The sequence below is a fragment of the Cryptomeria japonica genome, chromosome 6, assembly GCF_030272615.1.
Source record: "Cryptomeria japonica chromosome 6, Sugi_1.0, whole genome shotgun sequence".
In the NCBI taxonomy this organism is placed as follows: domain Eukaryota; kingdom Viridiplantae; phylum Streptophyta; class Pinopsida; order Cupressales; family Cupressaceae; genus Cryptomeria; species Cryptomeria japonica.
This window is the reverse complement of record NC_081410.1, coordinates 4,099,310-4,111,937: the sequence shown is the minus strand read 5'-3', so window position 1 is coordinate 4,111,937 and position 12,628 is coordinate 4,099,310. Positions and strand designations below refer to the sequence as shown.

Here is a 12,628-nt window from a genome sequence, read left to right as displayed (position 1 = left end):
TTACATATCTTTGAATTATGATTATTATTATGTTTGATTAGATTGACCCCAAGACCTTCCCCATCCTATGGAAGGCTAAGAGTCACAACTTAGAATTCCACTTCAGATGTCCCTATTGGGAATTGAACTTGGGTCTCCATAGTGAGAACCCAGTGTTTTAACAAGTTAAGCTCAACCCCTTGGACACATACGCTTGTATATTGTTGAATAGATTATCCGATTATTGAATCATTCATTCAATTTATTTTTCACTCTTGAGAAAATGAAGTTCAAAGCATCATTTTATTACATCATATATCATAACCTATAGTAACTGTAATATATAATAATAGTATTGTTAACTATCATTATGATAAAATTAATTGGTTTGGTTTAAGGGTTATTGATGAATAACCAACTTCCTCTTTGTCTATAATAACATTTTAAATCAATAATAGCTGCTTTGCTTGCACCATTTCAATCATACCATCAAAGTCAATTAATTTTCCTACACTTTAAAATCCTTAGGACAATGACCTCAAAAATTTAGACAGTACACCAAAATGACCTACACCAAATGGGCTCAGAAATGTATTCTAAATAGTCTACATGTGCAGATAATGAGCTCAATCAAATGACGTTAATATTTGTGTCCAATGCTAAATCTAGAGTTGGCTATTAACTGTGTTGATGACATTCTCTGTATCCCCTACCCGGAAGATTACATCAGGGCTTCGGAGGCCACAGACAAAGGTGAATCACTCAAAATAGATTTCAAGAGGCCCATTCTTATCATCAAGGATCAGAAATCCTTTCTACAACGACAACCAGATATAATAAGGAATATCACATTCCTCAAACAATGGCTTGGTGTGGTAAAAGAACCGAAAGGAGAATGGTGGGTAAACTATATGATCGATGAGGATTGGTCCCCGATACAAGCTGAAAACCCCATCGACATGGGGGTTGCGGAGTCATAGGCTTCTAGCACGGAAGCCACAGATGATAATGAAGGATAAGGATATCTTCATAACAAGGTTTTTTCTGTATTCGGATATAATTACTCTAATACATAGGTAAGAAGGGTCTATAGATAGTAAACTTCATACATGGGCCTGATTATGAATGCATTTTGATAAAAGGGATGATTGGGACATGACATATACTCGGAAACATATGGCTTTGTTATAATATAGATAAATAAGGGCAAGGACACTGATATTGTTTCATTTACAGACATATATATACTGAAGTAGCGTAGGTTATAATCAGGATATATCTTTCAGTAATGCATCTACTTTAATGATAGCTTTCTTATATTAGCATCTCAGACATGACTAACCAGGTATGAATTATGGTTACTTGGATAAATTTATCTTCAGGGTGCAGAGGCAGGAAGTATCTCCATAACACTTGCATTTTTGGCTTAGTTTTCACTGTATCATTTACATTAAGAGACTTTTGTGATTAGAATGTTAAGGTGCTAGCATGGATAACATGACAGATGGAAATTTCGGTTATATGCAGGGATACCTTTCACAAATGTTATTGTAACTTGGGTAATCTTTCATATTATAGTCAACAGTATGGATCCCTGTGCTGACTCAATATAAAAGAAGCCTAGGTTGCATTAACAATAGTGGAAAGTATACTATAAGCTTGCTGATATAAAAGTAGTCCTTTCTTTTTTGCACTAACACTTCATGAAGTGGTTTGCAGCAGGGTTGTGTTGTGAATCTGTCTTGCAGGTGACAAGGTGAGTTAGAAGGCAGTGAACTAAGATAAAGGAGGCAAGTTTTTACAAGGAAGATTATAGAAATTACCTGTGATGGGCCTGTTTTGCCCAGAATGAAGGGATTGTGAAGGAAAATATGTAATGCAATAAATGGTGTAGAGTTTTAGTATCAATAATTGACTGAACTTAAGGTCCCAAGCAAGGCCGGAGGTTTTCTCCTCTCCGCTTTTTCCTACCAGCGCCCGCACTGAGCGGAGATTGTAATTTTATTTATTATTTAATAAAGTATGGCTTCAGCCTTTTACCGAGCAAAAAAAAAAATATTTGTGTCCAGTGCAAATTATATTCAGTGTCCACTAATTTAAGAGAGGCATATGCTTTCAAATCAAGGATGCCGTGTGTGAATAACATACACATCCTACAATTATAACAAAAATCAGTATTACCATCTTCAAATAAATATGAAACTGCTTCACGTCTTATCTCTCACCATTAGTTGCCCCCAAAATTATTTTTTATCACATCCTTTCATTTGTTATTATCAATATCAGCTATAGAAAATCAAAAGATCTCACCCTTAGTTGCCCCGAGAATTATTTTTTATGGCATCCTTTCATTTCTTATCAATACCAGCTGTACAAAATCAACAGAGAATGGAACTGTTTGAACTTACATCTTGGATCCATCTAACACCCAGAGCAATGACATCATCTCTCCTAAGCCATTCAATTTGTCTCAATAACCAGTCATCAATTGCATCTTCCATAGCCAACTGCAATATTTGCTTTGAAATCCAAAATACTTGTCGCCTGTAACCCAAGAAAGGAAAAAGGAAAAAAAAACAGAAAAGATGAAGCATCAAATCCCTCCATCATTTAATAGTATAAACTAAATATTTCTCAATATTATTAGTAAATTATAATGTGATTTATATACTACAATTACAAGACAAGCTTTGTAAGAAAACATATCAAGTCAAACCTGTGAACATTTTTGGAAAACATTGAAAAAGAAAACAAAAAATATCATCAGCTGTTAGAAAATCTACATTTGACAGTTCATCTATTAATTTTCTTTTAGCATTTTACATTAAAGTCTAAACATCATCCAATATCCTTCATTATTTACATTAGTTGATTCATTATGCTATCAAGAGTTTTAGAATTATATTCTAGGTGCCAATGAAGGCCTTATAAAAATCCAATAGAAAATAAATTTGCTGAAAAATCATAGGTCTTGGGAAAGTACTTTTGGGATTCTAAATTCAGAATCGAAGGATGACGAGAAACAAGGACAGTGCAGTTTGTTCTTCATAAAGGAAAAGACATACACCACTAATGTCAAAATATGCAGCATATATTGATGCCTTTTGTGTGTGTACCTTCAAACATTCAGCATTTTGGTCAAAGACCACAATTATGAAAGATTTCAAAAAATAAAGTTTTGAAGAAATTCATTATATTCTCTGAAGAAATTCATTGTGTTATCTCTCTATCAGTATTGAGGATGCATCAAATGAAATAAATGGGCTACAAAATCTCTATTGGTGACAGCCACAGACAAAATTCTTAATACCAAACAAAAAGTTGAAAACTGTGTTAAATCTCATTCACGACTCAATATTTAGAAGATGCAAATAGGAACATTCAAAAGATTTGTAAATCATTGGGAGGAAATTAAAATATCCAAACAATCTGTAAAATGTCAAAGTCCAATTTGGGAATCACCATTCAGCAGATGACTTTAACAGGATACAGAAGGTTTGACGATGCAAATGGTCAGGACGAAATCCCATACAAAGCTGGAAATGATAAAATCATATAGATCCCACGTAAAGCCATCTGAGATTTAGTATGTAACAACAAAGAGATACAAGGTATTAGCAGTCATACTATGTGGGGATGCAACATTTATGCCAATATGTAATTTGATTTTCGAAAAATTGATACAAAGTACTTATTTCAGGATTTACTTGGAAATTGTCAAAAAATATGTCAATAGAAAAAAAATTCATTGCTTCTTATGTTTGAATTTCATATCTTAAGAATAAATTAAAATCAAGAAGAGAGGAAGTTGAAGCAAACCAAATGTAGAAGTTTATGACCCAAAGGAAGTTGAAGTAAACCAAATGTAGAAGTTTAAGACCCACAATCAAGATTATGGAAAGCCATAAACAAGTTTAGGGAATATAAAGATTCAACCAGTCCATTGGTAGTTGATTTTGGGTGGTTATATTGCTTGGATAGAATTTGCAGTAACATAATTCTATCATTTCCAACTGAATAATCATTATTACATGCAGCTTGATAATTTAAAATAGTGTTCTATCAGAATTTTGTCTCATATTTTTGCCATTTTCCACTATATAGCCTTCTAGGTTTTACAAAGATTCTCAATTTATTGTGGTATTCAAATGGCACTCCTAACGAGAATTGTCAGCCAATATCATTTGGAAGATTGGGAAAAAGCCACATTATCATATAGAAATCTTATTTGTTTTGGACATTTTGGAGTATGTAAAAAAGAACATGACAAATTAAACATATGATCCTGCAAGATAATATCAAAAAATGAGAAGAACAAATCCTTCACAAGATTGGGAGAAAAAGGCTCCATTGCCATACAGAAATCTACTTAGTTACTTGTATTGAATTGCAAGTCCGCCTAACTAACTATGCATTTGTCATGTCCCCTCATTTTTTCTGATAACATATATATATGTATATGTATATATATATATATATATATATATATATATATATATATATATATATATATATATATATATATATATGATAATAATAAAACAATATTCAATAATTATTAATATGCACCAATTATTTCATTGTTTCTAAGACTTATGATTGAATCAAACTTAGTGTTTATTTATCATTTAACTAACCGAGAGGAAAGGAGAATCGGGTGCCTTAAGGGTGGTGACTTTTCAAGGAGTCACCGCCACTACAAACGCCACCTGAGGACATGTCTCTCCACCTCGGATGTGGACGGGAATAAAGGGAAGACTCCCACCATATGGAGGGCACGGAAGATATATAGAAGTCCAAGACTGTGCCTCAGAAAACACACGTAGACACTTGACCCAATTTCAGGTATGAATTTTCTGTACGTATATTCTTCTGCATTTACGGATTCCTCTGATTTCATGGTATTAATTATATGGCAAACATTATAATATTTCTGATATATATATGCATCCCATGATAATATGAATGCCAATATGAATTAAATCTGCAATAATTACATTAATTTTTGAGAACAAGTGATCGGTTCATTCTATAATTCATGGCTATACGAATCAATCCACTAACAATGATAATAAGATCTGTATACTGATGGATATAAAATTCTCTAACTCGCAAATAATAATGAACTGGAAAACTCTACAGTAGATTAATCAATAACTCACATTTGATAGTAGTGGATAACTGTATAATGGAATCTAATAAACATTCAAATACTGATAATAAATTATATGACTAATGAATGGTAATGAATAATTGACAATAATCTGAATACATGCAGTAATTTAAAATACTGATAAAGAATTCAAATACTGATAGTAACTGGAAATACTCATACAAATTGGAATAAACCAAACCAATCCATATCGAGTGGGGAGAACTGCTAAAGGGCACCCTACCTGATAACATGGGTAGGGAGAACTGCTATAGGGCATCCTACAGGACAATGTTACGTGGGGAGAACTGCTGTAAGGCACCCTACATCCCAAGATTGGGTAGGGAGAACTGCTGTAGGGCTCCCTACACCACAATATGGGGCAGGGAGAACTGCTATAGGGCACCCTACATGATAATAACACAAAGTAGGGGAAATGTTGATAAGACACCCTACACGAATATATTTTCCACTATTCTGATCTATGTCTTTATCTTTGATATCACTGCATGAATCTTCTTTAATAGTTAGTTCTGAATATATTTATTTATATGATCAATCTTTAATATAATTCGTAGTAGCCTCTAACTTTGTTTTGCAGGGTTGGACCAGCAGAGGCTAAGGTATTTACTCTCAAACCCCCTACTAAGATCTATCACTAGAACTTTCCCTAAGGGACATTACAGCATTTGTTGTGTTTGTCATTCAATCATATATCATTTCATAAGAAAAAAAACATTATCATGACAAAGTTAATTTGAATTAGCAAGAAGGATAGAAGCAAATGTGCACATACCTAGCTGTGTTATGAGGATAATTGCTGTAGGCAAACCTATTCGCACTTCCTAATGATAGTATAAGGATTGTTTGGCATATTGAACATCGATTGAAAGAGAAACCAAGTTCTATGTGAATTCTTTTGATGGATTTGACTTTGGATATAGGTGTAAATCTAAGTTACCAGTTCGGGTTTGGGCTCTGGTTCAGGTTCGAAGAACCCAGTACGCCGGTACAGCAAAATTTTGAAAAGGGGTTTGGATTGGTTTGGGTTCATTAGTACAAAAACATGTAGATTATATATATATGCAACCTATAAGCATGAATTAAGATTAGCATGTCACATAGCATCATATAAACAACAAAACCAACATAAACTTGTAATCATAGCATCATGATCATACCATAACAGCATCATATACATCAAGTTTAATATCAAAATGATAAAATATACAAGTATCATTGTTTCAACTTTCAACAATTTAAAGTTTGATCATCAAATGGATTCTCTAATGGGGGTTTCGGGCAACGCCCCCAACAGGGTCTGGGGGCAGCGCCCCCAGCGGGGTCAAGGGGCAGAGCCCCTTGCGGGATCGAGGGGCAGCACCCCTCGCAGGGTCCTGGGGCCCTTGCAGCCAACACCAAATTACAACCTTCAAACCCACACGAAACTCCATGGCGTGCATCAATTTTCTGCTTTTTTAAGACGTCAGGAACAAGGCCAAAGAAGTCAAAATTCTGATCAAGGTGCATTCTCCCATACGGGAATTGTGTTTTCTGACTTGTTCTTTTGTACAAACTTGTGCTTTTCTCTTGGTTATACGATGCATAGGTGTGTGGCTTGAGACATAGGGTCATTTTAATTTTTTATGTGGTAGAATTCAAAAAAAAAAAAAATCCATTTTTGGGCTGTCAGACCCCTGGGTTTGACTTGGGTCCTCTTGGGTTCGACCTGGGTCCTCTTGGGTTCAACCGTGGGTCCTCTTGGGTTCGCCCTAGTTCGAACCAGGCCTGTGAACCACGAACCCTATCCGAACCACAAGTGAACCGGACCCGAACCCCAAACCAGGACCGTACCGGACCAATACCAGGGGTCTAGGGGGCCGAACCCGGTAACTCAGGTGTAAATGTTAAGCCTTGTCTTCTAGTCTTGCTAATGTTTATTGTAGCCTTGTCTAATGTGATTGCCACATTTTAAAAATAGTTAAGGTGTTCTTTTTTGGTTTTTCTTTGTCCAATTTTTGGCCACTATGGTTAGCAAATCGTACTACCACATAAATTGGTAAATATAGTGGTTTGGAATTGAGATTATAAACAATGGAAGTGACTTTCCCTAATGATCCATTGACAAGGCCAGCTTCAATCCATAAATTTGTTGTTAGCATTACTTGTTGGCTTGTGCTTAGGAGCACCCCTTGTAGGTGATCAATTTTGGTATCTGTTGACGTGTCTGAAATCGCATTGCTGCAAACTTCATACGGCCAACGCAGAATAGAATAGCCGACTGATTATCCTACTCTCTCTTGAGATAAGGAAGTCTCTAATGCTGTTTTCTAAGTTTGATCAAAGGAGACTACCTCAAGGTTTCTTTTGTCAGGTCTTGACTGCGGGATCTCTCAGTGGCTTGATGTGTTTATGCTGGAAACACAAGGGGGACTTACGTTTAACTGGCAACAAGCTAGTCTGCTGTGATTCTCGAATTATGCAATAAAGAGCAAAAGGAAAGGGTTAGGAGATCTAAAACTAACAACACGGGTATGCGGGTAGACAGATTCAACATAACCAATTCCTGCTTGGCCAGAATGGCTCACAACCTTGCAGGAACGGTGCAATCTTCAAAGGAACTTGGAAGATTTTCAGATTGGAGGCGCACGGCTAAGCACCCAATTCTGGCGCAGCTCAAACGGACACCTGCAATTGAACTAAGCACAATCGAAGGCTCAGGTTAACCACACAAAAGGATACACAATCAGCAGATCCTCAGTGGTATGAGCCCGAATCTATCAAATACCTGCACACCTAAAACATAAAGATCTATCTAAAATGCTGAAAGAAACCATGCGAACAGGATGAAAACAAGACAATAAACACCAAATCAATGTTTATATATTGATTTCAACTGCCTATTACAACAATTTCTGCAGCATCTCTATGCTACGGCTAAGATCTAACCTATTCTAACTCTAAAATCTAACTATCTAACCATCTCCCTATCTAACAATCTCTCTCTCTAACAATCTAACAATCTAACCCTTTGCAGAAGAAAGGCCTCTGCCTTTTATAGATATTACAATTTTGAATCAGAGGCCAGGATGGACTGCATCCAAGGGTCCTGATCTGCCTTTCAGAAGCTGACAGCTTTGACCCATGCTGAATTAATTCTCAGTTATCCAACCAGCCACTATCTCAACTACCTGCCATTATTTGGCTTAAATTCAGGTCTATCCAATCTTCTTGGTGGTTGGGAATAGTTATCCACAAAAATATCTTGCACGGGACCCATAGGCAGTTTACAATAAAGCAATTTCAGCTTTTTAGGAATTGAATTCCTGGAATTAAATCCATCTGTGCACTTTTCGAGAATGCATAGACTGAGTGTTCTTTTGCCTTTTGCCTTCAATTTCGCCAGTGGACTTCATCTATGTTCAACGACACGATTCCCAATGCTCGGTTGCTCTTGCGCTCCTGCATCTTTTCTTTTCCAATCTTCAGCGCCTGGCCTTGAATTGCGATCCTTCCTCGATTTGCGTTTCAGGTCTCTCTCCTGGTTCTTCGATGACGTCCTGTGATCAACCAATTTCACTTGATTAAATTAATTTGAAAAATTAAATAATCTAATTTTTACAAACATTAAATTTAGTTACGACGTCTGGCTTGAGAAGCTCTTTGCGGGATGTATCTTGAAAATGCTTCTCTTTCTCTTCGATTGTGAAATCTGATCCTTGGTCTTTACCTCTGCGCGATTTTACCTTTCGAGTGTTGGACGTTTTAAATGGGTTCATGGCGCGATTCTGGAGGTTTGGAGAACTTCTGCAAATTTTAAAATCATAACACTCATGCTTTTCTGGTAAATTTTGGAGAATGGAGGGCACCTTTTGAAATTTGCAAAAAATTTCGGACCCTTTGGCGTTTTTGCAAATTTGGAGTATTTAAACTTTTTGCGAATTTTCAAAACCTTTCACTTTTGGCTCATGGGTCCGAAGTTTGAGGACTTAAGGCGAATTTCGGAGCTTACATATATTTCGCAAAAATTGCGATTTTAAAACATTTCGTCCCTAGGGTCCGAAAATGAGCATCTAAAGTGTATTTTCAGAGCTTTCACGTTTTGGCGAATTCTCATTTTCGGAGCTAAACCACCTTTGCAATATAAGTGAACTTCGGACCCAAACATCCTTACAAAATCGGAGTTTGAAGGCGATTTTACAAATTTCTGAGTTTTCGCGATTTTAAAATGAACCTCGGAGTTTCGGATGCTAAACGTCTTTTCGCGATTTTACCCTGATTTCGGACCTAAAAGCGTGTTTGAAAATTTCGCGGTTTTAAAGCGAACTTCGGAGGTAGGGTCCGAAATTGGGCGTTTTAAGTGTTTTTCGGGGCTTGAAGCGCTTTCGCCAGTTTTCGGACCTAGTGCGTCCTTTTATATTTCGCGTTTTTAAACCCAGGGGTCCGAAAATGGATATTTCGGGTTTTCGGACCTGAAGCGTCCGTTTTAAAACCACGCGTTTTCTTTATTTTATTCCAAGGGTCCGAAAAGAGGGACTTAAGTGATTTCGGACCTGGAGGCGCTTTTGCAAAATCGCGTTTTTTAACATTTCGCCCCAGGGTCCGAAAATGGACACTTAAAGTGTTTTTCGGACCTTGAAACACTTTTTTGCGATTTTGTCATATTTAGAAATTTCGGCCCCAGGGTCCGAATTTGGAGGTCTAAAGTGAATTTCGGACCTTGGAACACTTTTGGCAACTGTTAACCTTTTCAACTTTTGGCTTCTGGGTCCGAAATTGAGCATATTCTAGTTTGAGAGTGGTTTTGGCCCTCCAGGAGTTATATTGCAAATTCTAGTTTTTGGAGGTTTCCTCAGTTTTTCAGAGTTAGCCAAATTTCAGGATCAAGAAATTCCAGACTTAGCCAAATTTCAGGGTCAGGACAGAAAGGCACAAACTGGGGGGTCCCTGTCCAAGACGGGGATGGGTGTGCGATTCGCACAACAAATGGCGACTCGACTGGGAAATGTTCCTGAACATTTCAAGGATGACTATCCGGATCGAACCCGAGAATCTCTGGTATATACCCCACAAAACAACCCAAATGACAGAAGACAGATTCAAAGTAAAAATGAGGTCGCAAACTGAATCAAGTCACCAACCTTGAAAAATCGAGTGTGTGCAGTGAAGTTCATTCAAGCCTAAAGAAGGTTGAGATATCATTGTTTAGTTAATGCAAGTTACGTAGAGCGACTCTAACTTCAAAAGCAACCTGGATAGAGCCCCGCTGCCAGCAAGCGTCTATAGCCCCGACGGAGTTATTGCCTGTAAGCTCACAGAGATTGCTCTGTTTCCGATAAATTTTCTTTTTGAAAACCGGCAGAGGTGTCTGCATTCCCAAAGCCAAGCAACTTGAAATTTCCTTGCTTTTCAATTTCTTTTCTTTTGATTTTTCTCTTTTATTTTCACTTTTTCACCTTGGCTGGTAAGCAGTAAAGCCTACGTGGGATTGAGCATTACAGTGGTCGCTGAAGCAGAGCTTCAGAATCTTTTTTTTTTTCACTTGCAGTGACCTCCCTTTGATAAAACGACAAACTTAAGCATTTTTAAGCATTTAAAAGTGCAGTGATCACAACGTTGGTGACAAGACGCAGTAAGCAACTAAATTTTTAGACTGACTAAGCCCTAAACCAGAATGGACTGACTACGGGGGCAACCGTCAATTAGGCGCTCTACCAAAGTCGGCATCCAAGAAATGAGCCGGAAAAAAACTTCCTGACTTCATATACCAGAGCTGGGAAAGGCAAACAAACCCCTTCAAAAATTGACAGGGAGACAACCCCTTTCCGAAAGGACACCTACGCTACGGAAAGCAAACTAAACTAAAGCAAAAAACAGGGAAACTAAGCTAGAACAGAAAACAAACTATTCACAAAACAGGAAATAAAACCTAGACTAACTATGTACAAGAAAAGACCGACTGCACAAAATGCGGACTATATGCATGTGTTCCCGACCCGGGGTGATTTCTCAGTATATGCAGCAGTAACAGGGCAGTGGGAACAGTTCTCAGTTTGGCTGGTTTGTCTTTATACTCTGAAAAGAAAATTTTCAGTTGGCCACTCTCAGGTTTAACCAGGACATCGGGCAAAATTATTAGCTAAGGGAGTTCATTAGGTCCGTGGTTAATCCATTTACAAGTTGTTTTTCCAGAATATTCAAAATTAAACGCAAAATTTTCAGAATTAATAGCAGGAGGGAAAGAAACAACCTGGCAGGTTTCCGAGTCATGCAGAGTTTTGCACGGTGCGTTGTACGACGGGAAGGTTTCAGCAGCTGTATCAGGAGGTCGCCATTGGTGGTGCAACATCTCGATAGCGTCTGGTGTATGTAAATCAGCATCTGATTTTTCATTGGGTGGCGCAGGCTGATAGTTGATCTCAAAACCGAACTCGAACTCAGGAAAAAGGGGTGCATCGTCTGCTGGTGCATCTTCATATCGTGTAAACAATGCAGCCTTATGCACTTCTATCCGTATTTCCTCAAACAGCAGGGATTGTTCAATTAATTGGCCCTCAAAAACATCCTCGACGGACTCTTGGACTGCATCGTCCATTTGTGGGGCTGCTGCAAACTGTTCTTCAACCTGTGGCTGATCCACAAAGCTCCCTTGATCGTCCTCTTGAACATTGTTCTCATTAGTTGCGGGGATAACAAATTCATTTGCTGCCTTGGTCTGATTGACCGATCCATCTTGCTTAGCAATTGGCAACTCTATCCTTTCACCATTGGGGAGTGCAGCGCTGCATGGATTTTGCATTCGTCTATACTCGTCTGCAGCAAGGTAGGCACTCCACACTTTGCTGGTGATGCTCTCCTCTGGTTCTTCCGGTATTCCAAATTGGGCTTTGACTTGACTAACTGCTTCTATGCATAGCGAGCAGGTGAACTCTGAATGTGGGGTGCGGTGAATTCTGCACCACCAAGGTGACAGCACGTTCTCCAAGCATAACTCCTCTTCGAGACCAAACTGATTCTCAATCAAATTCTTGAACCTTGTAAATTCTTCGATGCTGGACAGAGGACTGGGGATATCCGGCTGTAAAGTTGCCTCTGGTTTGGGGACATCCCAAAAGAATATCTGCCCCTGTAATGCGAGCTCGACCCTTGAAAAAAATGTCAAGCAATTCAGTTCATCGTGCGCTGTGGTGTCATGAATTCTGCAGTGAGCTGCAGATGCAAATGCGGACAGCTGCCTGGGATATAGCTGCAGACTCAGCCTCTGTTGGATTTGAAAAATTTCGGACTGCAAACAGCCCTCATGAAGCGACTGGCTCAACATATTGACTCAGAAATATTTTTGGTGTTTTCTGGTTTTCTGATTTTTTGGCTTTTCTGGTTTAATAGGGATCTTGCATATCCCGAATATAGCATTTAAAAGGTCGATTAGACTCAACTTGCTGCAAAGAACTATTAAGGCGCCCTCCCCAATTTTGTTGCGTGCGGAGGGTAACAGCT

At 38.0% G+C, this 12,628-nt stretch overlaps 1 protein-coding gene across 1 annotated transcript in view; it reads right to left on the bottom strand.

Moving 5' to 3' along the window:
• Positions 1 to 12,628, bottom strand: part of LOC131077555 (uncharacterized) — a 164,545-nt gene that overhangs the window by 31,476 nt on the left and 120,441 nt on the right. Inside the window, exon 12 of the mRNA XM_058015073.2 lies at positions 2,388 to 2,523. Coding sequence (XP_057871056.1) covers positions 2,388 to 2,523 — 136 coding nt within the window. The remainder of the gene's footprint in view (positions 1 to 2,387; positions 2,524 to 12,628) is intronic.